This window comes from Octodon degus, unplaced genomic scaffold (assembly GCF_000260255.1).
Source record: "Octodon degus isolate 3935 unplaced genomic scaffold, OctDeg1.0 scaffold00131, whole genome shotgun sequence".
NCBI lineage: Eukaryota > Metazoa > Chordata > Mammalia > Rodentia > Octodontidae > Octodon > Octodon degus.
Window position 1 is genome coordinate 7,281,380 of NW_004524707.1, and position 26,164 is coordinate 7,307,543.

Sequence of the window (26,164 nt, forward strand, 5' to 3'; positions counted from 1 at the left end):
CCTTCCTTCCTTCCTTCCTTCCTTCCTTCCTTCCTTCCTTCCTTCCTTCCTTCCTTCCTTCTTACATTTACCAAAGTAAAAATGAAATCTCTGGGGAAGAGTGGACAGTGGATGAAGCAAAGGGAGGAGGTTCTGGCGCATGCTGCAGAGGTGGCCTCCGCGACAGGGCAGGGCCCAGTGCCCTTTCCCAGAGGAAAGTCTGAGCTCCATGCCCTCTGAGCTTATCCCCTAGGAAATCTGCAGCTTGCGCCTCCCCTCAGCCCCTTTGGCCCTCAGCAGCTCCCCTTTCCGCCCATTGTTCTTCCTCCAGCCCCTGTGGCTGCCTTTGAGGCCAGATGGGCCCTGGTATGTGAAGCAGCGGGTACTATCCTCCAGTGGCCCCACAGCTGGACCACAGGACATTTCCTATGTGGCTGTGGCTTCCTTGCCTCTCCTCTTTCCTCTTAGCCTCCATTATTTTTAGTTCCTAAGGGAGGAGGGACTGCAGGAGGGAGGAGGAGGGAAGAGCCTGCTCTGTGACCTTTCAGCCAGAGATGGGGCTTCTGCTGAGCCCTCCCTAGGAGGGAGGGAGGGAGGGAGGGATAGGAACATTTCCATTTTGGGTGAAGGACACCTCAATTCTAGGGTAACCAAAATAAGCCTGGTTTGGCTGGATTGTGGGCCCCTCTGCCGCCAGTTCCTGGAGGGTAAGGATCAGGGCAGGAAGGTGGATCAGGAGCAGGGAGGCTGTAGTGGCAGAGCCTTCCTCACTAGTGTCCCAGTGTCTTGGCCACACATGGAAGCTGCAAGGACATTCCAGAGCAAGGGATGGGAGGATGAGTGCAAGCGGAGTTGACCATCCTGAGCCAGAGGCTGTTTTTGAAGCTTCCTTTTACCCAGCTGCCAGGCCATCTGGGCTGCCCGCTGTCTTGGGCAGGTGGAGGAGGGCACAGAAAGGGTTCAGGCAGGCTAGTGGGAAGCTGTGCCCGCACAGCCCTCTTGCTGCCTGGAGATATGGGAAAATCTAGGCAGGAGTAGGTGAGCAGCAAGCAGAGAGAGGAGCCTCTGTTCAGGTGTGTTTCCTCTTGTAGGCTGAGTTCTTCCTGTGTGTTGGATATGGGAATTAACTTTCTTAGGCAGGAGTATTGTAGAAGGCTTAGGACAGAGTCCCCATCCTCCAGGAGTCTTCCCTCTTCTAGGAGAAGTGACAGGGTTTGCAAGAGTCAGCCCATGTCCAGGGCAGTGCTGCAGGGAACAGTGGGGTGCTGGAGTGGCCACAGAGGTCTCACAGAGTACCAATGCCAGCTGGCAGATTCCAGAGGGTCCAGCTGATAGGAGAGGCAGGATGTGAATACCCAGGGGGAGCATCTGTGGAGTAGAGCCCTACACGAGACAGGTTCGAGACAAGAAGACAGCCTGCCCGCTGGATCTTAGGAGGCACCAGAGTAGGAGTCCAGGGTGTCCCTGATGGGTCCTCGCCCTACGTCAGCTGTCTGGGGATCACTGGGCAGCAGGGTAGGGGACACTCTGCAGGCACAGCCCTGACCTTGCCTGCAGGGCCTCAGCAGCCTCTGTGGCTTCTGGATAATGGTAGAGAAGTGAGAGTGGCCATCCTGGGGGACCTCGGGCACCAGCCTGGTGTTGCCCTTGGCCTAGAAACTGAGCCTTGATTTGCAACAGCAAAAACTCAGCTGATCAGAAGGAGTCAGCTGAGCATCCACTCCAGATGTCCCTGGCTCTGGCTAGAGTGTCCTGCTGAGAGTGCACTGAGCAGCCCTGCCAGGCCAGCCAGGCTTGCATATTGCAGCTTAGTGCCTGGCCCGACTCTCCCCACCACACACCTGGAGCACAGTGCCCTGGCTGCAGCAGCCGTGTCTGCAAGGAGTAGTGAGGTTGCCTTTCTAGCTGCACCATCCCGCTCTTCTGCCCCAGGCATAAACCAATTTTGAAGGTGATATAGGTGGAGCATCCCATATCCAAAAATCTTCACTCTGAAATGCTCCCAGATGCGAAATGTTCCAGAATCATCTGAAACATTTTAAATACCCATGTGATGCCACAAGTGGAAAATTCCACAATCCTTACCTCGTGCAGTGGGTCACTGTGAAAATACAAGCACACTAAACATATGTATAAAATTACTTTCCAGTTGTGCATATGAGGTGCATATAAAACAGAAATTGAATTTACATTTAGGTGGCAGTTTCATCCTAGCATCGCACTAGATGTGTGTTCATGTCCCAATATCTGAAACACTCTTGGTCACCAGCGCTTTGCTAAGGGCTACTCAGCCTGTGCTTTATCCTCCTGTGAAGGGTGGACTGAGCCAGGTGTCCTCCCATGACCCCCCTGCACCCTTGTGCAGGAGGCCCCTGCTGGTCAGCAGCTCTGAACTATCTGCAGACCACTCCAGCCTGGGACCCGCAGGGGTGGGCAGGTGGAGAGTGAGGCCTTGGTCAGGTCTCCGCATGCTGTGTGCTTGGCCAGGGGTGGGGCCATCTTGTTTATTAGAAAAGGCCTTAAACCCAGGTTTTTATTTTTAGCCCAACCTACCTGCCCTGCCAAATCATGCAACTTTCTTTTTCCAGTCCATGGTGTCTCGGTTCTGAAAGCCCCAGTCCTTTGGCAGGGGCAGGGTTGGCTTCCAGCCATCGCCTGGGTTCTAAGCACGGATCCAGAAGGAGCCATGGAGCCAACCCTACCTGCCCGGGCTTGCACCCAACTGCGTCACTGTCACCTTGGCTTGCCAGGGGCACAGAATGAGCACAGTTGGCCATGAAGACTGAGAGAAACACAGGCCCTTCCCCCTTGAAGGCCATCCTGGTCACTAGGGAAACCCTTGCTGAACCGTACGTCCAAAAAAACCAAAGAAGGGGAAGAAAAAAAAATGGGTCTTTTTTCCAAACATGGAAAACTGAATGACTTTCACTCAGACTTTTGCGAGAGCAGAATTGAAGCTCTGACACAGGACGAACCCTCCTCCTTCTGCTTTCAGTGCTTTGTAAAGTGTTGCTCCCTGAGTGCTGAGCCAGGGACAGCCTGGGAACAGACTCAGAGGGGACTGGCAGGTCGATACAGCCCCCCACACACTGCCAAAGGTCACCCTGGTGATCAAGCGCTGGCTATTTCTGTGTGGTTGTTCTATAAGTGGGGAAGCGCAGAGAGCCCCAGGGTGGGCAGATGGCAGGGGCCCAGCATCTGCTGGTTGAAAAGAAAATCCTCAGAGTTAAATGGTGCAAACCTGGAAGCAGTGTGACCTTGGGCAAGTTGCTTATTATCTCTGAAACTGTTTCATCATTTAGCAATCAGAAATAATTCGCATCCGTGCTGTGAGCATTCCATGGGCTCTTAGCACAGTACCTAGCTGCATGCTAGGCAGTTACTGTGGTGGTTTCATATGTGCACACCCAGACAGGGCCTAAGTGCATAGGACAGGAGAATAGGACTATGCTCTTTGTTCCACAGCTTCACTGACCCAAGTCAGGGGGCACTGAGACACCTGGGCCTTGTTGCCTGGGCCCCATGGCCTGGGGCTCCACCTTGTGAATTCCCCAGGCTGTGTGAGCTGGAGGCAGCTCTGCAGGCAAGAACGCTGCCTGCCTCAGCCTGGACCTGCCAGGCCACTGCACAAAGGGTAGGCAGAATGGATGCTACACAGAGATAATCAAAACCAAAGTGAACATGGAAGGTCTGCCTGCCTCCCGCCATGAGTATATGACCCTGTCAGGTTCCCATCATACCTGCCCAGGGTGCCCAGCACCCAGAAGTTAGTGTCCAGCCATGTTAAGGAGGTGCTGCAAAGGTTCTGTCTAAGTCCTGGAGGATGTTATCTTCTGTCTTATCATAACAGCCCAGACACAGACATGGCTCCTGGCACCTCACTAGCTTAGGCAGAAAGCTTGGATAGGGCCAGGGGAGGAGGGTTGGTGGTCTCAGGACAGCTGGGGTTGTGAGCAGCATCTTCAGGGACAGGAATATAGAGTCTTGGGAATGAGTAGAACCCCTGCCTGCCTAGATCTACAGCCTTCTCCATGCAGGTACTCATGCAAGTGCTCAAACTTTCTGGGTTTGGTCTCCCTTCCCTGCTCCCAGCATGAGACGTGGTTCAGCCTGCAGGTCTGGCTGGGTAGGTGGGAGCGCTGAGCCCCCAGAAGATCACAGGCTCAGACAGGCTCATGCCCTCCTCTTCCCACCCTGGGAGCCTCTGGTCAGGGTTACCTGCCAGCACTGAACATGGGGCCCAGCCTCCTGGGTACCAGTGAGACTGGGGCAGTCATAGCAAATCAAGGAGGGGTCCTACCTTCCCTACTTGGATATCTGCTGCATTTTGAACAGGAGCCCTCTCCTGTTCGTTTTGGAACATATGTGGCCAACACTAATGGCCACTAAAGCCATTTGTAAGTAGGGTGGGCAGAAGCCTCTGTCCACAGCCTGTGCCCCATAGCCCCGCCTTTTCTTCTCACTCCTCACTATTCCTCCTTTCCCTCCTTGTTGGGAGATGGGGCAGACTGGAGGTGCCCCAGGTAGCCCTCTTCCCAGGTTCAGATAGCAGTTCCTTGCAGTAGGCCTGGGGCATCCAGCTGGGAGAGGCCTGGCCGTGGCAAGTGCCTAGGAACCAGCAACATCAGTGGGACGCTTAGTGTGTGCTCTAGATAAACCCCAGGCCCTGCCCCAGCTTCCCTCCCATGCCCGTGGGCTCAGGCACCCACTAGACAGTGGGCACTTCCCTTGCAACTGCAGGCCCTATGCAGGTCCAGGAGGTACCACTGCTTTGGTCCTGCATGGGCAGGACTGGAGCAGGGCAGCACCCACTGAGGCATCAGCCTCTAGCTAGCAGATCTACATCTGCTCTTGAGACCAATTCTTAGGAAAAGGAAGAGGAAAAGGTTAGGCGGAGCAGGCCAGGTCCTAGCAACCCGAGTTGAAGGTCTCCTCCTGCCAGGCTCTGCAGCCAGGTAGAGGCGGTATGGCAGGACAGGCCTGTTGTGCGAGACTTGCTTTTCAAGCTCCCTTCCCCTCACAACTCTTGAGCATGAGGAGGGTTGGGGTTTTGCGAGGTTTTCTCTACTACTGCAAACTACTCTCCACATTCTCCATTTAGTAACTTGCAGGACTTTTTTTTTTTTTTTTTTTTTTTTTTTTTTGGTACTGCTGATAAGTGACCCAGAGGTGTGTGCATGCCAGGCAAGCACTTTACCTTTGACCTATGTCTGCAACAATCCACCAGGCTGGTCTCTGATCCTTTCTGTCCAGACTGAGTGAATAGAGGGCTCACATTGCCTGTGCACTGAGACGTTACCATGGGACCCTGTACCTCTTTGAGCACAAACTCAGGCTGGGTGACAAACGTCCCAAGAAGGCACTGCCTGCCTGAGGGCGAACACACGGTGGAGCCAGGCCAGGCTTGTTGAACTAGGAAGACATCAGTTCAGGGGTTGATAGCATCAGTCTAAGTTCTGAAGTCCAAGACTGCTGGAAGACCTCCTACCTGGGCGAGCTGGTCTCACATTCTGCTGCAGGATCACACTGGAAGCCATGTCTGCACTCGTCCCCAGACCTCCTCGCGCCTCTCCCTGCCTGGCACAGGGCCTTTCCTTCCTGTTGAACATCCCATGAGCACCGCCAGCTTCTTCTACTGCTCTGTGCTACTCAGCTAAAAGAACAGCCAGAAGGCTCCCCCTGTGCCAGCACCCCGGCTACCCCAGGAACCAGCCACCTTGGAAGAATCTCATTTGGTTCTTCCTGTCCAATCTCCTCTCTCTCCTATGACCTGCTGTCTTAGAACCATAAAGAACCCTATGCCTAGCTGGAGATAGGCACAGGAATTGGTGAATTGATGGTTGGGAGACATCTTAGTTACTTTTCTCATTTCTGTGATAAAACACGCTACACTCAAAGGAAGAAAGGTTTATTTAGCTCACAGTTTGTAGAGATTTCTGTCCATAATCAGCTGGCTCCAGAGGAGGGTGACTTTGCAGAAGGTAGAGGGTTCACGGAGGGTAGAAGATAACAAATCAGCAACTAAACCTTAACAGTGTCTTTCTGCTTCTTTTATGCTCTGTCTGGTCTACAGAGATTAGGGGGGTGCCGATCCCATCAGTGGACTGATCCAGCCCACCCTTGATCCCAGCACCCTTAATCCCAGCATTGCACCACCGATCACTAGATTCTGCCACCTCCAAAAAAGGCCCATCTAAAACTGCATGAGGCTTTGGGAGGACATCTAGACCCAAAACATAACAAGAGGGTCCCAGTGTGAGCTGGTACCTACTCTCGGCAACAGAGAATGGGAAGGAACTTGCTGAGCCTGATTCTTCATCTGCAAAATAGAGAAAACACTCCTAAAAGGTTGTTGTGAAGGTCAGGATAAGACCCTTGGCCCAGTGCCTGTCACAAAGCAAGTGGTAACAGTTAGGAGTATACACCCTGGTCCTGTATGTGTTTACCGCTTATGGAAATGAGCCCTCCCATCTCCCAAGGAAATGACGGGAGCTATGCCAGCCAGCATGAGTCCCCTGACCTGAAGTGCTTGGCAGTCTTGGGATGGCCGCCAGTTCACTGACCAGGTTGCACGTGTAGCACTGGGTCCCATCCAGGCTGGCTGGCTAAGAGCTCAGACTCACATAGGAGGACCCAGGGCCCAGAGTCAGTGTGGACCGGTCATGGTGGAACCTTTGGGCCCCCTTGGAAAGGTTCATAGATGGACCTGATGCTCAGGAATGATGCAAGCACAGGGCCAGTGAGGTCAGGAGGTGCCCATGGCCCTCTGCCACACAATGGAGGCATCTGCAAGCTACTTTTGTGTTACCCACAGCTGCACTTGAGAAGCTGGGGCCCAGGGCTGTGGTGTGATTCTGACAGAGGGTCATACAACTGAGCAGCTATACACAGTCTCCCAGGAGGGGCTAGGCTATGCATGATGCTGTCCCTTGGGTAGAACTCCATACTGTTGCCGGGCTCCTCCTCCCTCATGTTGGCACCTGAGAGATGGGGAAGAGGCCAGGGTCTGTGTCTGGGGCCTACAGTCTTTTAACAGGACCCTTAGAGGAAAGACTCCACCCAGAAGCTTTCACCTGTAGCCCGAAAGCAGCTTCTACCACGATCCTGTCTGGCTATTGCAGGGAGGGGGGAGGAGGGGGAATGCGCCATGGTCTCTGTGACCGTTCCTGTGTTCGGGGACCACAGGGTGAAAATCACCTTAGAAAACACCTTTTCTTTTCAGGGTTTGGCAGCAGCTGAAGCCATTCCGAGATGCCACCATTTAAAGCCCCCAGGAAACTCCCTGTGTACTGCCTGTGGGGCACAGTGATCCTGGTGCTGTACACATATTTCTTCCCAGTGGACCCATCCTACAGTCCACATCCAGGCAGGAAGCAGGGACTGTAATGTCTATGAGGCCAAGCCCTGCCGTCTCCTCAGGCACCTGTTTGCACTGCCTTCTTATAGCTGCCCCCTGTGCCTTTGGTCCCTGGAAAGCGGTCATCCAGCAGAGTGGACCTGAGCCTCTGAGGTAGTCTCCAGATGCTTGCATCCCTCCAGATACCCGAGACCACGGTCGTGCGTAGCTGTCTCCTGGGGAAGGGGTCCATTGTGATCTCATTGTACAGACAAGGATATGGAGCCTCTCGGGTGTGGTGGAGGGCAGGCAGGGCAGGTGGGCAGCCTGCACATTATGCTCACCAGGGCCTCAAATGCCTCACTGAGTGCAGTCTCCACAGCTTCCTTTCTTCCTAGCAGGCTTTTGTTTTTGTTGTTTTTTTAGTTTTGTTTGGGTTGATTTTTGGGGGGTGGGTTTTGAGACAGAGTCTTTCTATGTTGCCAAGATTCAACTCCAACTCCTGGATTCAAGTGATCCTCCTGTCTCCTCAGCCTCTCAAGTACCTGGGGCTCTAGGTATGCACCACTGCACCCCACTCCCAGGGGTCACCTTGAAATGTCCCCTTTGGCTGTGAGTGCTCCTGTGCCACTGCATATACAAGTGAGATATTTAGTGCTGCGGCAGGTTTGGGGGCCCCCTTGGCCTCCCTGGGAGGGCATTGCTCTCAGCATGAGGTCATTTATGCTAGAGTCCTAGCAGGCCCCTCAGTCCCAGGAGTCTGGGGACCTGTGTGCAGCCCCTTAAGAGTCGAATGAGGAAATTAAGACCCCAGCTCCCTCCCACCAAAATCACCCCCTGTGCTTGTTGACCCAGCCTGCTGGGCACTCAGATCCAAAGTGCTCAGTTTACCAGGCCATCTTTGGAGATTTCTGTCAGCAGGATTTAGGAGAAACACCCTTTGTCACAGGGCTGGAGCTGGCACCCTCACTGAAGGCTGGAACCAGGCCTGAGGCCACAGACCATTTCTGGGGTGGGGATAAAAGTTGCCGGGCTGTCAGGGAAGAATCCTTCTTAAACAGATGTTGCTTTGAAACTGGACAACAGAGTCGAGTCTTGACAGAGAAGTGACCAAGGGGGCTGAAGTACCCTGAGAACGCAGACTCTCTTGTCTGCTGTGCAGGACTGGGCACCTCGGGGCGGGGGATGGGCACCCCGCTTTCAGGACACATCCCATCAGGGCGCTCATCTGCTCTTGCTCCTGCAGGACTCTTCTTGCTGCTGCTTCTCCTCAGCCCACTACCATCCTGATGACTTGGACCTCTGCGGTTCTGCTGCCGCTGGTACCACTGTCCCAGAGCTCCAGAACTTTTCATTCCCAGCTCCTCCTCCTCCTCCTCCTCCTCCTCCTCTTCCTCTTCCTCTTCCCTTGGGCTAGAGTGCTTGAGGGGTGGGCCCTCGATCAACATCTTGGTGATCCTGTTCTTACTAAAATAACTCAAGGGAATTTTTCCCTATGGACATGTTTCTTGCAGTGAGGGGAGGGAAGGATTTTTTTTTTTTTTAACGTAGTTGTATAAATTAAGGTTTCTATACCTTTTTTTTTTTGGTACTCTTCCCTTTGCAGTAAAGCTAAACTCAACACTTCTTTTATTTTTACTTTGAAACAGGGTCTTTCTGTCTTTAAATTGCCAGCTAGACTCAAACTTGCAGTTGTCCAGTCTTAGCTTGCTGTAGTACAGGGATTATGTAGATGAGGTTTAAATTCCTGCTCCCTCCCTGCATCTTAGAGGCTCAGAGTCAAATAGAAAAAGTAGTAACTGTTGTGTATTGATTGCAAAGACAAAATAAGCTCTCAGTAAATCGCAGTTCTTTCTACTTGGAGGACCCCCGCACTTCCTCACACATGCGCACATGCATGCTCAGCCACTGGTGGGCCTAGCTGCTTAATTGAGTTGAAGATGAGAGAGCAGTAGGCTTCTTGTTCATCCTGTTGTCCTGAAGCCATAGGTGAAAAACATTCTCCCTGGAAAACTTCCCTCAAACCGTTCATGGGTAAGAGGTGTCTGTGGACACCACATCTACCAATACAGTGTGCTGGGGCATTGTGCAAGGTGGCAGAGCCTCCGCTTTCCACAGAGGGTGCACTGTCCTCAGCTCCAGGGAGGTCATCTTCCAGACCTCAAACCTGAGGTCTGTCCCATGTCCGTCTGTCCCATGCCTGGGAGGGGAGCACGCGGTCCCTCCTCTGTTACCCCCTCCTGAAGCTGCCAGCCTTGTCTACGGAAAGCCCCCGAGCATTTTGCTCAGCCTGTCTTGTCAAGTGGGACAGCTATGTGTGAACACACCACACAGATTCTGGTGGCAAGGTACTCAGAGCCCAAGGGCCCCTGCACTGTAGATTCAGTACCCTTGGTGCAGTGGCCACAGTGAGCTGCTGTGCTTAGAGATCATCCTACCCAGAAAGTGGTGGAAGTCTGTGGTCATCTTTCTAATGCAGAGCTTTCTATTTGCTTGCTTCTAGAGCAAATCATGGAGGAAAATAAAAAACATGGTGCACTGGTCTCCCTTTGTCATGTCCTTCAAGAAGAAGTACCCCTGGATCCAGCTGGCGGGACACGCAGGTAGATGACACTCCTGTTTGGCTGGCAGAGGACAGGTGTTCCGGGAGGCACTTGGAAAAGGTGGGGAGGGTGGTCCTGGGCCCTGAACTCCTGGGAACTAGGCATTAGAATCAAAACTCTGAATGGGCTTATAACTGAGCAAGCCGACCTTTCCAGGGCTGGGCCGCCCAGTACTGCCACACACATATGCTCCTTCCCTCTGTCCCTCTCTCTGCCTCGTCACTTTCAATCTTTTTTTCCTCTCTCAATCTCTCTTCCAATTTTACTCAGTAAAGCAGATGACGTCATCAGTCTTTAGCTTGCCTACCACTTGTCACCCTGGACAAAGAGGCAAAGCTTACCGCCTCCTTGAGCACCTACTGTGCACCCACGTCGCCATGGCTCTAGGGTTTCAGCACTAATGCAGACATAGTCTCTGCCTGAAGGAATTTGCTACTGGTGGAAGACACAGGCAAGTCACCCATACCTGCAGAAGGGTGCCAGTGGCTAGGGAGTGGGGACTGTGTATGATCCCCATGTCACCCACCAGGGACAGGGAGAGGCATCTGAAGCTGAAGCTCCAGAATCGTCTGACCTACATGTGGTGGCCCTCCCACATGTTTGTTCTTCGGGGGACATTTCCATGTCTGCTTGGTTTCCATGGCTTCATTGGCCTATAGGTTACCAGGCCAACACAGGGTCTGATATTTTGTTTAAATGCCTGGCCACATTGGTCCAGCCTGGGACATGTATCTGGACAGCTGTTGTACATAATTACCTGAGGGTGTGGCCCAGGAGTGCTACCTTGGAGGCTCATATTCAGGCTCACTCTATGGCCCAGCTGTGAATTCTAGGAGACTGTGAGCCACCCATGTTGCTAGAAAACCAGGGCCAAGGTGGGGTGGGAAAGCTAGCAGTGATGCTGTGGGGAGGGTAGGAGGCTCCTGCCTCCCTGAGCCAGGGTGCTTATCCCATCCCCATCCCCCACAGAGGCATGTGGGATAAGAAGGCCAGGTTGCCATCAGAGAGCATGGGCCAGAGATCCAGAGTTGCTCCCGTGGAAGTGCGGTGCACAGTGAGACTCAGGGTGCATCCTCAGTTCCTATTCAGCCAGCTCTGCAGTAGCCCCAGGGAGGCCCCTGGCTGGATGCTAAGGCCTTCTCCCTCCCACCTGCCCTCCAGGAAGCTTCAAGGCCGCGGCCAATGGTCGGATCCTGAAAAAGCACTGCGAGTCAGAGCAGCGCTGCCTCGACCGGCTGATGGCTGATGTGCTTCGACCCTTTGTGCCTGCCTACCATGGCGATGTGGTGAAGGACGGAGAACGCTACAACCAGATGGATGACCTGCTGGCCGACTTTGACTCGCCCTGTGTAATGGACTGCAAGATGGGTGTCAGGTGAGCTAACTCCTCACTGGGTGCAACAGATGCCCACAAGGCTTTAGGGCTTCCCAGGGCACCTAGGTGACCACCTAGAACCCCCAGCCTCCCCATTGTGTGCAAAGGTACAGGGCCCTGGCTTTGCCACAATGATGGCTCCTTCCCCTCTCTAGTGAGCTGGTGGGAGGTGGGAGCCCATGCTGGGAGATCCAAGAAAGGCACCTGGTGGGACGACCTCCAGGGCATGGGCAGAGCAGGCCAAGGTAGGGAGGTGGTGGACAAGAGGAGACAGCACGAGAGAGGAGAGAGCTGCTGGTAAACAAGCCACCTTGTGCCTCTGGCTGAAATGGGGGCCCAGATACCCCCTTGGAAGCCTGGAGGTTGCTGGACCCATAGACACCCTCCCCACTCCAGGGGGCTCAGGCTCAGCCTGGCATGTGCCAAGAGCGAAAAGACAAAGAGGAGAAAGGAAAGAGGCAGGGGAAGCAGGGTGGAGAGACTGCTGCCCTGAGCTACAACCCTGCTTTGGCCACAGGTTTTCTCATCTCCTTCAGACTGTTGCTCAGGTCCCCTCCAAGCACGCATGCCTGGGTCCTTGGGACAGTAGGACCCCTGAGGCTGCCAGCCCACACACTGGTGTCTGGTGCCCTATGCACATGCTGCAGGGCCTGGCCCAGGCTGGATGCGGAACCCAGGCTTCCACGCCTTGTACAGAGACATGTGTAGGCGTGGAAAAGATAAGCACAGAGCCCAAGCCTGGTCTGCTCCGAATGGTTTCTTCATGTAAGAAGTACACAGGGAAGTTGAGAAAGCGGGATGTAAGAGACAGAAACCGAGAGAGGCCAGGAGAGAAGTGGCCCAGCCAATTGGGTTCCTGTCCTCTCCCCCCTCCTTGGACTTGTGTCCTAAAATCAGACCCTCCAGCAGGCTGCCTCGGGCTCACTTACCTCCTAGACCTCCTCCCATATCAGGGGCCTGCAGGGAACCAAGGGAGGCAAAACACCCCTCCAGCCCCTCATAGTAGCTGTTCCTCCCAGTCTTATTCCTATCCTCAAAGTAGCTCTAGCCCCTGGCTTGTTGTATCAGGATATGTATTCCTGAGGGAAGGCCTGGGCAGCAGAGGCCTGGTCCTACATGCCATGAAGGGTTGAATTGCAGCAAGAGCATGAAGCAGCCAGGCCACTTGGTGTCTTCTCAGATGCCCACATGGGACAGCCCAAGTGCCAGCCTCCAGGCAGTAGCCCTGGGGACTCCTGCTGTTGCTCCATGTGCCTGCCTGCTCCCCAGGAGGCTGTAGGGGCAGGAGGTTCCCCTCCTTACCCCCAACCTTGGCAGCTTCTCTCGCACAGCACCCCAGGGCTCTAGAAGGACCTAGAGTGACCAGCAGGGCTGAGGTGCATTCAGCCTCATGCAGGGCAGAGGCAGCAGAAGGACTTGCAGGAAGAAGAGGGAAGCCTCCCTAGAACCTGTGCCCACTGCACCATAGCTCCCTGCATGCAAATCCTGAGAACACTTGTGTGTTCCAAGTGCTGCTTTCATCACACTCCACAGTTATCTAGGGGGCAGGTCATACCATTTGGGGCAGGAAGATTCTGACCCCCATATTATCAGGGCCAGCCAGCCACACAGTAGCAAAGTGAAGCTGTGCCCATGCCTGCACAGCTCTGCCTACAGCCTATTGCTGTGCACTCCAGGAGTAACTGGTTACCCTGGCAGCGTGTGGTGTGTGTTCCCATGTGCATGTGTGTGTGCAGGCCTGTGCTGTGCTGCCCTGAGTGTGGCTCCTGGATTTGTGACCCCCATGAAGAGTTGGGCCAGGGGTTCATCTGGAGCAGGGACTGGGGCTGGGGTGCTGTGGCTGGCCTCCATCTGTTACCTGCTGCCCTCCTCTCCTACCCAGTCCAGAGTGTCCGATGGCACAGAGCTTTGGCATTTCCTTGGCGTGGGGGCAGGCAGGGCAGCAGGGAGCTCTACAGCCTGGCTCCCCATGGACCCTCGGCCCTCCATCCACCCAGCCCTTTCCTCTCCTGCTGTGGGAAACCACTCCGCACAGAGGGAGTTGAGGGAATCCTGTTTGGAGAAAGGCCCAGTGAACAGCGATTTGACTTTGAAGTCTTCTTCCTGTTCAAGGAGGTTTTGAGGAGCTCTCTGCAGAAGTGCACCCACCATCCCTGACGCAGGTCTGTGGGGAGCACTGGGCCTGGAGCCCTGACCCCATGGCAAACTTGGGTGCACAGACAGCCTGGTCACTGAGCTGGCTCTGTGTGCAGTGTTCTCTGTGCATGTGGACGTGTGTGCGTGTACATGTGCAGGCCCCCAACCAAAAGCTGATGACTTCCACTCAAGGTTCTCATCATCCATAGGTCATGACACCCCAGGATTTGGTTTTGGGTTTTTTTTTCCCCTTTTCCTTTTCAGTGAAAGTATCAGTTGATAACAGTAGTGGATTCTGCAAATCTATCATTGTGAGCTACAGGCTTTTGTTGAGACATTCTAGGTCTCACACTACCAGATGGGAGAAGAGGTGGTGGGTGGTTCTGGAACAAGGCCTGGGGTCAGGCAGGAAGTGTGGGAGGCCAGAGCAGAGAGAAGGCAGCCTCCAGGGCAGCTCCCACCCACACAGAGCAGGGGGAGACCACTTCCCCATCCTGCAACGGCCCTGCTGATTTCAGCTCTCTGCACAGCCTGGGTGGCTACAGGCCTTCATGGAGACCAGAGGAGGTGGTGCTGGAAGCTCCAGTCTACTCTGGGGCGAAGAGCAGATCTGCACAGTCCAGGGCCAGTAACTTGCAGCCTCAGGCTGCCAAGGCCTGAGGGTATGGGCCCCTGATCCTTCCCCAGGGTCTCTTGTCTGCCAGTTCAGCCTGCTTCCACCTGCTTGACTAGTGTGCAGGGCAAGAGGGATGCTGCTCAGTGGCTTCTTCCCAAAGGGCTGTGTGTGGCTCCTTTAGAGGCCACCTTCTGACTTGCTGTTGAGAAAGAGCCTGAGAATGGGGAGGTGGGCAGGAGCATAGAGAGCTCTGACCAGCCCTGGGGCTGTGCTTCCCTTCCTTCCTCTGCCTCCCCAGCTCCAGGATGACGTGACCTAGACTCTCTGGTACGACATGGCTGCCTCTTTTCCGCAGTCAGTTTTAGCAGCCTGAAGCTTGTCTGTGACGAATGGTCCTTGTCCAGGGACTGCAGATGACCCATGTGCTCAGGCCGGGCAGTGTCTCCATCTTCACATCCCCCCACCTGCCCACAGGACATACTTGGAGGAAGAACTCACCAAGGCCCGGAAAAAGCCCAGCCTGCGGAAGGACATGTACCAGAAGATGGTCGAGGTGGACCCTGACGCCCCCACCGAGGAGGAGCGGGCACAGCGGGCCGTGACCAAGCCGCGCTACATGCAGTGGAGGGAAACCATCAGCTCCACGGCTACCCTGGGCTTCAGGATTGAGGGGATCAAAGTGAGGCTCCCCATGGGATGGCAGGAGCCTTGGGACCCCTGAGAGGCTAGGGTTTTCCCAGGTCTCCTGCAGGCAACTGGCCCCAAGGACAGATTTGGCTTGCAGTACAGTTGGCAGGATGGCCAGTAGGGGCTCAGCCATGGGGTGGGAACCTCCAGCCTGCCTGCAGATGCCCTTCTGCCAGCTCAGCACACCTCTAATCCAGGCAGAAACCAGCAGGAGCCCATAGCAGGGGCTTTAGACAGGCAGGAGAGGGCACACTGATCTCACCTTACGTGGTGCACGTGATAGGTGCTTACCTCAGAGCAGAAGCAGTGCCTGCAGGGGCCCTGTGTTTCCCCTCTGTGTCATCTGGGCCTGCCTGCCTCCATGCCAGCCCTAGAGTCCGGACTCCCCAGCTGCAGTGAGGTGAGGCTCCTGCCAGCTGCCTCTGGGTGGCATTTAGCTATGACTCTATCCAGTTGGTGAGTCCCCAGCATCCCACCTGTTCTCACAGTAGCCTTGCACCTTCCTTGTCTGGAAAAGCACCCTTCCCTCCTGTCAGCAGCCTCCAGCTTAGACTGGGTGGGCTTCTCTCTCCCCTTTCTTCCCTCCTCCTCACCTTTCCTGTCCCTCCTCCCTCTCCTCTTTTCTTCCTCCCCACCCCTCCCCCTTCTTTGCCCCGTCTCATCTGAAGGAACATTACACTTGCTGGTCCCCTTTCTCCCAAGGCAGCCTGTTCTCTGTATTTCCAGCAGTAGCACAGCCAGCGGTCTGTCTGCTGCCTCAGACAGCGACTGTGTGCATCATTGCCTGTCTACCCATTTGCCAGCAGAGACACTCTGTGGGAAGGCCCCCCACCAGGTGACACATCCCCTGGTCCCTGCAGCTTGGGCATGGTGGTGGCTCTTGTGGTCCCAGGGACCTGCCTCTTCCTTTAGAAGCTGTCCTAGTGAAACTGTAGCTGTCACCTACCTATCTTTGGCCTGGGTGTCAGGGATCCTACCAGAGCCACCCTCTGCCCTGTGTCCTCTAAGAACCAGTGTCTTGAGCAGAGCGCCCGGCTGGGCAGAGCCCAAGTGCTGGTCAGGATGGCGTGGACAAGAGAGTGGAGCCTGGCCCAGGGACAGGAGCAAGATCAGATCCTATTTTCAGGGAACCCATGCAGTGTTCCCCAGATCAGGCTTGAAAGCACAGACAGTAAGAGGCTCACACACCTGTGATGAAATTTAATTTCTGAATCCCACAACTGATAGCATGACAGCTAAACTAGCATGTATTTCCATTTCCTCCATCACAACTCACAGGTAGAAGATATGTTTTTGCCATAGGTACCAGCATTCTCAGCATGGGACATTTTCCTTTCCTTAGTACATTGAGAACATTCAGCTTCTCTCTTATAGGAAGCAGGTTAGGGCCTCTGTCTGACCTGACCCTGCTTTGGGGCCACTACTGAGCACACCCTGCAGTACAGCAGCAATCGCCCCATTGTCGCAGAGGTCGAGAGACCAGGGTGGGCATGTGCACAGCAGGGGAGTAAGGTGCCCTGTCCCTCACTCCCTGGTCTCCACTCTGCTGCTCCTCACACCTCTAGGACTTCCCTGACCTGGCACCCTCTGCACAGGATGCTGGGGCCACCTCCATGTGCTCCTGTGCTGGCCGCAGCCACCTCCTTTTTCTGTACTGCTCTGTTTTGGCTGGGGGACATACTGAGTGTTGGGATAGGGCGCCCCACTCTGCACTTGAATGCGTGCCAGCCAACTCCCTCCTGTGGATGTTGTTCCCTCCACAGAAAGAAGATGGCTCTGTGAACCGTGACTTCAAGAAGACCAAGACAAGGGAGCAGGTCACCGAGGCCTTCAGGGAGTTCACAAAAGGAAACTATAACATCCTGGTGAGTCGCATCTCGGGACACTGCAGTCCTCCCTTGGCCTCCCTGCTCAGGAACATATCTTCAGCCCCCCATAGGGGCGAACCTTGCCAGACTGCTCAGCATCTGCAGTGTCCCCTTTTCATCCCTCTGCAGTGGATTATTCGTGTGCCCATGGACAGACAAGAAACTGGTCAGGCCAAGTACACACAAATCAGGAAGGGCAGAGTCTAGATCCACATGCAGTTGCCTGACACAGGCCACAGGCATGGAGTCATCCACAGCCTATGTTGTGCCCCATCACACAGCTCTGCCCGGCAGGCACGGGGGTGGCGGGTGGGGGGGACTCCCTCACAGCACTCTGATCTCCAGTGTGCTTTCTGCTGTGGCACTGTAGGCCAGGCCAGCCCTGTCCATTGGGCCCAAGAATGGGAGTGCCATGCTGCACAAGCACCTTGTGACAGTCAGGTCTGTGCACAGCTGGGACTTGGAGCTTAGAGCTGCTGGGAGAACCCAGGCCTGCCGAGGTTCTCCTGCTGGCGAGAACCGCAGGCCTCAGTATTGCTGCCATGAAAGTGCTTGGGAAGGCACGTTCATGCTGCCAGGAACCCTGGTGTCTGCTGCCCGTTCCAGTCCATCTGCACTGTGGCTGAGCGATGGAAACGGAGAAGCCATGTGTGCCTTAGGGTCCATGCCCCTGGGAGCTGAGACCCTCAAGAGCTGGCCCCTGGGGAGATAGGCGCTGCGCAGAGCCCTCATAGGGCTTCCGGTAGCTCTCCTGCCTTCTCTGCTTTCAGGAGTCTGGAAGCTGCTGATGACATCCAGGGTAGCACAGGAGTGGCCACTTGGGGTCTGTTCCCTTGTGGGTACTGTCCAGGACATGGCTCCTCCCAGAGGGCTCCCTGGGGATGGAACTGCCTCTGTCCCTGCACCTCTTGCTCACAGGAGTGGGGTGGAGAAAGGCTAGGTACGGTATTAGCCAGGCCACCCTCACCTTTGGGCCACAGTTTCCTTATGGTAGATGTGGAGGTTGGAATAAGTGATCCTCATTCAGTGCCCCCCAGTGTGGCTTGGTGGAGCTTAAAGTCCACCTATCCCCACTCAATGTGTGTGTTCTGCTCCTCTCTCTGCAGGTTGCCTACCGAGACCGGCTAAAGGCCATTCGAACCACCCTAGAAGTGTCTCCCTTCTTCAAGTGCCACGAGGTAGACCTTGTGCCCATGTCCTGCAGGCCAGACAGCTTGTATGCTAAGTCCAGAAGCCTGTGGGACATGTGGGTGGCTATGGCCAGAAGCAGGGTACCTAGGATCAGCCCCGGGGGACTGTCAGCGCAACCAGTGCACCCACCAAACTTGAGATGCTGCTCCCCTACAGCTGTTCACTCTGGGTGGCTGTGACCACATCTCCTCCCCACCACCCAGGGATCAGGCCAGAGGTGCTCTGCAAAGCCGTAGCATCTAGCTGCCCTGTGCTACCCCTGAGTCTTCAGGCTGGCAGGGCTCTGGAACCAAACCATGAGCCATGTCGTGGGGGCTGGGACCGCCCACCTGCTGCCTTCAGGGACAGTGCTGTATGGACTGACAAGGGTTGGAGGAGGCTCTGAGAATGGCCAGCAGGTCCCTAAGAGAACTTTACAAGATCAAACACAGGTGTCCAGGGCTCCACACACAGATGCACATCCATTACAAGTGTGTTCTCAAATCACACACAAACACATACACACATAGTTGTAGCCTCCCAGCTAGAGCCTTCCAGGAGGCTTGGTTAGGTGCTCACACTGTGAGGTGGGGGTCCAGGCTCCAGCAGACTTTCAGCTCTTCTGGGAGAATGGCCCCTGGAAGAGTCCCAGGTGGAGGAATCCTTAGCCTGGTGCTGTCCCCAGAGAAGGCTGCCTACCTCCATGCATACTACCACCAGCCCTCCAGAGACCAAAGACTTCACCCTGGGGTTCTGCTCCCCACTTACCCTTTGCCAGGTCCCATCTCACCCACTGTATGGTAGCCCCAGCAGGGGGCCTGGACAGGGCAGGGGCCCAGCTAGTCTCGCTCTGCCAGCAGAATCTGGTTTGGTCAGTTGACCTCAGAAGACTTTTCTTGGGCTGAGGAGATGGCTTAGTGGAATAAGTGCTTCCCTGGCAAGTGCAAGGGCCTGAGTTCAATCCCCAGTTCTGCCAAAAAAAAAAAAAAAAAAAAAAGAATGCTTTTTTTTCCTCCTTGGACCCAGACCCTTTGCTACTCCTCGGGCCTCTGCATTCTCAGCTGATATATGTCCTTGTGCCACCTGCATAGTCTCTCTTTGCTTTGCCTGCCTCCCTGGAGGACAGGAGACTGCCTGGAAGCCACCCCCCAAACTGAGCCCAGGCAGATTTCAAGCACCAAGCCATCCTGTGCTAGTGATGGGGTCTCTTGCTCCTGTGGAATACTGCCCTCACCCAGGACGGGAGGGAGGGCTTGCTGTCCCCAGAGGGTGTTCCTGGAGGGCTTCCCTGGAAGGTATGGCAGGACAAAGGAGCCAGAATCCACAGGGGCTTGTGCTGCTGGGGACCAGGGCTTTTCCTAAACCCTACAGTAGAGCTGGAGTCTCCAAAGCCCCCTCTTCTCCAGAGAAGTCGCTCATGATGCTGGGGAAGAGAGAGGCTGGGAAGGGAAGTCATGGCTCCCAATGCAGTCGTGGAGGTTGGTGCTGGTCTGCCTTTCAAGGTGTTCTTCTAGCTACTTTTAAATCCCATGTGGGGCCCACTGTTCTCTGCCAGGCCCTGTTCTCTCAGGCCAGGTGGATCCTGGGTCCTCCAGTCCAGGGCTGTCCCAGCAGCCTGTCCTTCTCTGCCCACCAGGTTATCGGCAGCTCTCTGCTCTTCATCCATGACAAGAAGGAGCAGGCCAAGGTATGGATGATTGACTTTGGGAAGACTACACCCCTGCCAGAAGGCCAGACCCTGCAGCACGATGTGCCCTGGCAGGAAGGGAATCGGGAGGATGGCTACCTGTCTGGGCTGAACAACCTCATCGAAATCCTGACAGAAATGTCTCAGGATGCCCCCTTGGCCTGAGGCCACCTGCCCTGCCCTGCTGCTCCTCCTGTACTGCCTCTCTCTTCTCTCTTGATTCTTCCTGTTGCCTGGCCTCAGGCTCCAGCACTGACCCTCCCTAGCTGTATGTATAGCAGGACCCCTTATAGGAGAGAACTTCTCTTTGTAAATAGTCATCTTCTAGAAGACTCTTGTACCGATCAGTTTGGTTTAGAGCTGGTGGGTGGGAGTGGCCTTGGGACCCCTGGCTCTGTGACACCCCTGGAAGCTTAGGCTGAGTGGGCTACTTGTGGTAGCCTACTGCCCTCTGGTGGCCAGTATTCATAACACTCCCACCTAGAGAGCCCTGTATTCATGGGGGGAAAAAGCATGTTGCTTGTGAGCAGAGGACCCTCCGATGAGCAGCTCCAGGGACTTCCAGAGGTGCCATGGTGGCCCTTCTAAGGTTGATTTGGAAAGCGTCCAACTTTGACCCAGACCTAGGAGCCAGAAGACCAGCCAAGGTGGTTGTGTTCTCTGACTAGGCCTTGCCAGGAGGGGGGCAGGCAGGAGCTGTTGTTCCATTTGGAACTGTGGCCATGGTTTCAGAAGAGGTGTTGTGCAAAGCAAAGCATCCAAGGAGGCTGCTGCCACCTCCAGGACCACTGCTTACTGGCCTTTCTTGGACCTCCCACTCCACCTTGTTCAAGGTCCAGGGCTGAATGGGGCTGCTCCAGGCAGAGATGTCTGCTTGGCAGAGGATACTGTCTCCTGACCCCTCACACCCCTGGTGCTGGTTGGTCAGCCCTGTCCACTTTCAGAGGGTCCTTTCAAACAGTTGGGGAGGAGGGTCAGGCTGGAAGGAAGCAGGATTTTGGTGTATTGGCATTGTTTCTACATTTTGTCTGAAATACATCTCAAAACCTAAGGGGTTTAGACCCATGTCTCCCCAGGTAGTGTGGGTGGCTTCCAGGGCACATGGTGGGTACCATCAGAAGTCCCAGGGCTCTTCCTGGAGGCCCTAGATGGTCAGATTCCTGGGTGACAATTCTTAACTGTAAAGAAAGTCAGTCTATTATTAAGAAGGTGCACTTTGCATGACTTTTTAAGAACAAAACTCCTGGCCCCGTATCACCATTCAGAGCTCTGCTCTTGGGCCCTAGAGCTCCCCACCCCTTTTCTGGCTGTCAGGGACTTCTGGGTCCTAGGCCAGGGGCTCCTGGGGATGCTGCAGGAGAAGTGAGTGTGACAGGTGTACCCGGTGGGTTGCTCCAGGGGAGGGTGGCCTGGCACCTTGGGACCTGGAGAACGTGGAACTGTCAGTCAACCCACATGAGTATGTTTCCCCTTTCATGCTGGGTGGGTGAGTGACAGTTGGCGTGGGCAGGGGGGTGGGAATTAAGAGGATGTATAAGTACAGATTTTTAAAAAGGAAATCACTTACACTTCCTGGCTCTTGTTCAAAACTGTGGTGCACTTCGATGTGGGCTGACTTGGTGAAGGTCACACCCTGCCCTTACTGAATCTGAGGCCTTGTGACAGCACATGACTGGGAAGGCAGGCAGTGTGGGGGCGGCATTGAACACCCAGAGGCAAGAGTTCCTGTGGCCCTCACAGGGTAAAGGCCACCAGGGGCTTTCTGCAGGGAGGGGACATAGCAGATTCATTCAGCCAGGATGATTCTCCACTGTGAGCTGGCCGAAAACTCTCCCTATTCTATCTATGAAATTTGCTAAAGCAAGTTAAAGATATGACCAAAACTGACAGGGACCAGTATAGCCTGTGTAAGAGACAACTCCTCGGCACTCAAGGGGCACCGTCTGTTCACAGGCTACATGCTGATGCGCAGAGGATCACTTATCCCCAGGCCAGGAGCCCCTTCTGAGAGCAGCCAGGCTCCTGTGGGGCTCCTCTTTACTGGAGTTTCGGTTCGTTTCTGTGTGTTCAGTGCCAGGCGCCACTCCTGCTCTGCCCCTCCAGCCTGCTCCTAGCTATGGCCCCTCATGAGAGAGATTAGTCCGGGATGGGCTTTCCCGGAGCTCTGTCCTGGTGGCAACGACCCGACCACATGGTGCCCAGAGCAGGATACCTGTGCGCAGGAACCGGGCAGGGACAGACAGTGCTGCTCAGCATGTGGAAGCTTCCCCTAGTTTTTTTCCCAGACTCCCTTTAGCGTCCTGTGAGTTTTTAAGTTATATTTATTATGTTGGTTTTTAAGAATTACACAAAACACTAAGACTGAAAGGCTGGACTCCATTTCTCCCTTTGAGCTTGGCCTCTCTGAACTTCTTTTCCACCTGGGGGGAGCCCGACAGCCCTCCCCCAAGTGACCTCTTCCACCTCCAGCTGTGCTTAGCATCCAACCAGCCGCGCGTGCCTACAGAGTTGGGCCCCTCACCCCAGGGTGCTTGCCCAGCCGTGCCTTTGCCTGAAGGAGAGGCCGCTCTGCCTCTAGACTACCTTTCTCCCAGGAACTGTTACAGACCCGGCCCAACCTCCTAATAAAGGCCTCGGAGACCAGCGCTGGCTGCAGTGTGATCCTTCCTCAGCCCCCGAGCCACCACACTGGGAATGGACTGGGGGTCATGGACACTCAGAGAAACCTGAGAGGACTGGCCACTGGACTGCATGTCTCTGGCATGTGGCCCCTCGCAGTTTGCATTTTGCCCAGGCTGCTTCCACAAACAGGCCCTATAGTCTCTATAGTACAGATAAGAAAAATGAGGTTTGGCTCAGGTTCAAGCAGGAACAGATTTGAACCCAGATGTCCCTGGCCTCAGCAGCAGTTCTTCTGTGCTCCTTTCCTGGCAGCATGACTGGAGGCAGAGGCCTGGCTGCCTTGTCTCACCAGAGCTCAGTGTGCAGTCACTCCCTGGTGTGTTAGATGGTCCGGGTTGGCTGGAATGGCCTGAATGCAGGGCTCAGTGGGGCTGCTCCAGGCAGAGATGTCTGCTTGGCAGAGGATGTTGTCTCCTGACCCCTCACACCCTTGGTACTGGTTGGTCAGCCCTGCCCACTTTCAGAGGGTGCTTTCAAATAATTGGGAAGGAGGGTCAAGCTAAATGCAAAAGCGTAGCCCCAGGAAGCATTCAGGTCACCTACTATGCACCTCAGGAGTCTCTCAGCCCTGGATTCCTGACAGAACTCAGAATTGTTTATTTGGCACAGAATGTATGTCCCATTTATCACTTTGAGGAATCAGGGTGGAAAGCCATGAGGCCTTTGCAACTTTTGCTGCTGGTCTAGGTACTTTCCCCAGGTAACTGCGCATCTCTGATTCTTAGGCCCTCTTTGGTGGGCAGCCACCAACACTGGGTTCCAGCCAGTGACCGCGCATGTGCAACTCAGCCACCCCAGACTTGTGCCCAAGACCCTTCAGGCTGAGGTTGTGTAACCTTAAATGGGGGCGGGGTGTCTTATTCCCTGTGGAACAAACCTTTCACCAATGGCAGACAAGACGGGGATGGACTGTGTCCCCCCAACCTGTGGTTACAGTCTGACTTCAGAACTGCCCCAGGTCAAGGGTCCCATGTCTATCTGTCCCTTCCCCACACTGTGAAAGACCCCTCTGCCCCAGCTTGCTGAAGAACCAGAACAAGGATCTTGATTCAGATGTCACCTCCCTGGAGAGGTCTCTGGACTCCTCTCAGTCCTCAGTTACAGCACACGCTGGGCCTCAACCGTGCTGGCTGCCTCCTGCGCAGCCCAAGGCCGCAAGCCACCTGTGGACAGGACTTGCCTGCTCATTGCCACTTCTCAGTGCTTTACAGGATGGCAGTGGCTCAGCATCCTTGCATGTCCGAGTGCCAGGGCCATTCAGCAGTGCAGTTGTTGCACCCACTGCAGGAAAGCACTTTCAGGAGGGACTTCCTGGTCATTTGGTCACCTACCATGAGTTTGTCCTGCACCTTCTGTGTCCACCTAGTCTCAGTTCCTCATCCTAGACCTCACTGTCACCAGTAATCTACCAGTGGAGACTCCAGCACACCTTGATCTGCAGGAGTGCCACTCTTCTACTCACCGATCCTGTTCTTCAGAGCAACCCAGAGTTTCACAGATGCCCTAGTGAATGCCATCCTCCTGGATCTTCCCAGACACCCTGCTTCCCCTCATGCTGCCCAGTGACAGGGTGATAGACATCCTACTTTTACTGGCCTCTCTCACAGCTTGAGCCTGCATCTTTTCTTCAGATGTTGTCCTATGAGCCAGGAATGTGACCATGGGTACCTGGAAACCCCAAGCTGTGCCTTCCATGTCCCCTCAACCTGCTGACTGACTGTTCAGACCTACACATGCCCAAGAGGTTCTGGCTGGGATACCACCCACAAGGGTGCACAGCCTCGGGGGTGAGGAGGCATCCCACAGCTTCATGGCTGGGCTCTGGCTGTGTTACATGGCCCAGCATTTGGCCTGCCCTTGGTAGAGGGCACTGGCATGAGACCTGCAGAACATGGGAGCCCACTCCCCTTCCAGGGAAGCTTGCAGGGGACTTAGTGGTAGTGACCTTGGAGGCCCAGATGGCGTCAGGCCTGAGAGCCTGGAAGATGCGGGTGGCTGTAGACTCCCCGGCCATGACCATGTACAGGCCACACACTGCCAGCAGGGGGCAGCCTGAGTCCCCTTGAGGAAAGACCAGTGTTTCTCAGCCCAGGCTGCAGCCAGAGCCCTGTGTCCCAGTGAAGCCTTCTCAGCAAGCCTCTGCTGGCCACTAGTGGCCCTGAGCTGCCCACTTAGTTTTTGTGAGGTGTACAGGGATTTCCCAGCAGCCAGACCACACCCCAACCTTCATACTGCCATTGTTCCACAGAGCTGGACCTTGGCCCTGCATACCTGGTCAGTAACCGGCAGGTGGACCCTTCCCCCAGCAAGGAACTCTGATTGTCTTCTGGGGTGGGGAACTAGTCAAAATCCCACCCTGAGGGTTCCTTGCAAGGTGACCCCGTGTCCCCAGAGGGGTAGCATGCATCCCAGTAGACCTGACAGTCACCTGTGGCTTCTCAAGTCCACTTTTGACACCTGCAGTGGCCTAGATTTACTAGACTTGGTTCCTGTGAGCACTAGTTGGCAGTGGGTGTAATAACATCTCAGTTTTGCTGTACAGCCCTCCGAGGGGCACGTAGGAGCACTGTGCCAGCGCCTTCCAGCTTCCCCCACCGTGGGATGGAGTCTGTAGCACTGTTACCTCCCCAGTGACCTCAAACCCACCTACACCACCACTGGGGTCACACATGGCCTCTGCAGGACATATGAGGCCCAAGCTGCAACAGCCCCAAGGAGCAGGAAGCTGGGGTCTCATAAGCCACTCCCAGCTCTGCACATCTGGGGAGGAGGGAGATGTGGGAGGCACTGTGGACAGCTAGGAACAGCCAGTGGGCTTGGTGACAGGAGGCTGTCCCCAGTCAGGGAAAAACATGTCTTGAGCCACTCTGAGGCCAGGGGAAGCTCAAGAGGGACCCAGGGAATACCAGGGACTCTAAGCACCCTGTTATTGCTCCACCTACATCTGTAAGGCCCCCCATAGTCACTCAGGTCTTCACTAAACTTGGAGAATTGCTGGGTTAACAATCCAGCTTTTCTTTTTTCTTTCAAGCCAGATTTTTTAACCTCTTACAGTCAAGATCCTTTACATAAATTAAAGGAAACTGTGAACCTTCTCAGAAACATGCCAGTGTACATGTATGGACAGTACTGTCTGTAGCTTAGAGACACACAGAGCACCCCCGCCCTTGGGCTCACTGGTAACCTCTAATGCTGTGTGGGCCACAGTTTAGGGGTCCTTGGTTGGTAGCCACCCTTCTCAGTGATGCAAAACAGCAATGTCCTCTGACCCTGGCCCAGGCATGGCGAGCGTTTCCATCCTAGAAGATCAGCCTGCCCTCCAGCCTCTTTCCACCTCACAGCCTTCTGCACAGATGCTGTCTTAGGGAGATCTCCCTCCCTTAATTTTAGAAACAAGGTGTTTTGGTAACAACCCCAGCCACTACTTTGTGCGTTGCCTCTGGCTGTTTTGTGCTAGACCCAAGCGGTGAACTGAGCAAAAATCATACTGCAGAGAAGCGTAACATATTTGCTACCTGACCCATTAAAGTTTGCCAACTCCTGCCTGAACACAGCAGTCTGTGATGAAGAACGCCCACACACCAGGGGACTCACCATTCCCACCAAGAGAACTGCGAGAGGAGCTTTGTTGGCCCCATTTTTTATTAAGAAAATAGAGGCTTAGAGGTTGACTTACATAAGGACCCCAGCTTTGAACCAAGGCTTGAGACCTGCCCGTGGCTCTGGCACCTTGTTCCTTAGCAACCCCTGGCTCGTCCTGATGCCCGCTGCATAGAGACAGCCCATTTTCAAGCTGCAAGTCCTGCTTTCAGTGACCTTTCACTATCAGGAACTGGAGTCCCAAGACCGACTGGACTGTGGAGCAGGCCTGGGAGTGGGGTGGAGGCCCCATCTCCTCCAGCCACTTGGTGTTCACTCAGGGCCTAGCCTGGCAGCTGAGACACCGCACCCTCCCTTTCTTCAAAGAACTGATTACACAGATCTGAGCTTGCTTGCAGGTTGGCAGCCTGGCTCATGTGCCTGCA

At 54.9% G+C, this 26,164-nt stretch overlaps 1 protein-coding gene across 2 annotated transcripts in view; it reads left to right on the top strand.

The window, feature by feature from the left end:
* Window positions 1-22,100, top strand: part of Itpkb (inositol-trisphosphate 3-kinase B) — a 90,952-nt gene extending 68,852 nt beyond the window's left edge. For both annotated transcript variants that reach the window (XM_004641170.2, XM_023701156.1), the window contains exons 3-8: window positions 9,819-9,918; window positions 11,080-11,293; window positions 14,520-14,724; window positions 16,496-16,597; window positions 17,707-17,778; window positions 19,407-22,100. In XM_004641170.2, the coding sequence (XP_004641227.1) occupies window positions 9,819-9,918; window positions 11,080-11,293; window positions 14,520-14,724; window positions 16,496-16,597; window positions 17,707-17,778; window positions 19,407-19,622 (909 nt within the window). In that variant the 3' untranslated portion in view covers window positions 19,623-22,100. The remainder of the gene's footprint in view (window positions 1-9,818; window positions 9,919-11,079; window positions 11,294-14,519; window positions 14,725-16,495; window positions 16,598-17,706; window positions 17,779-19,406) is intronic.
* The last annotated feature ends 4,064 nt before the right edge of the window (window positions 22,101-26,164 follow it).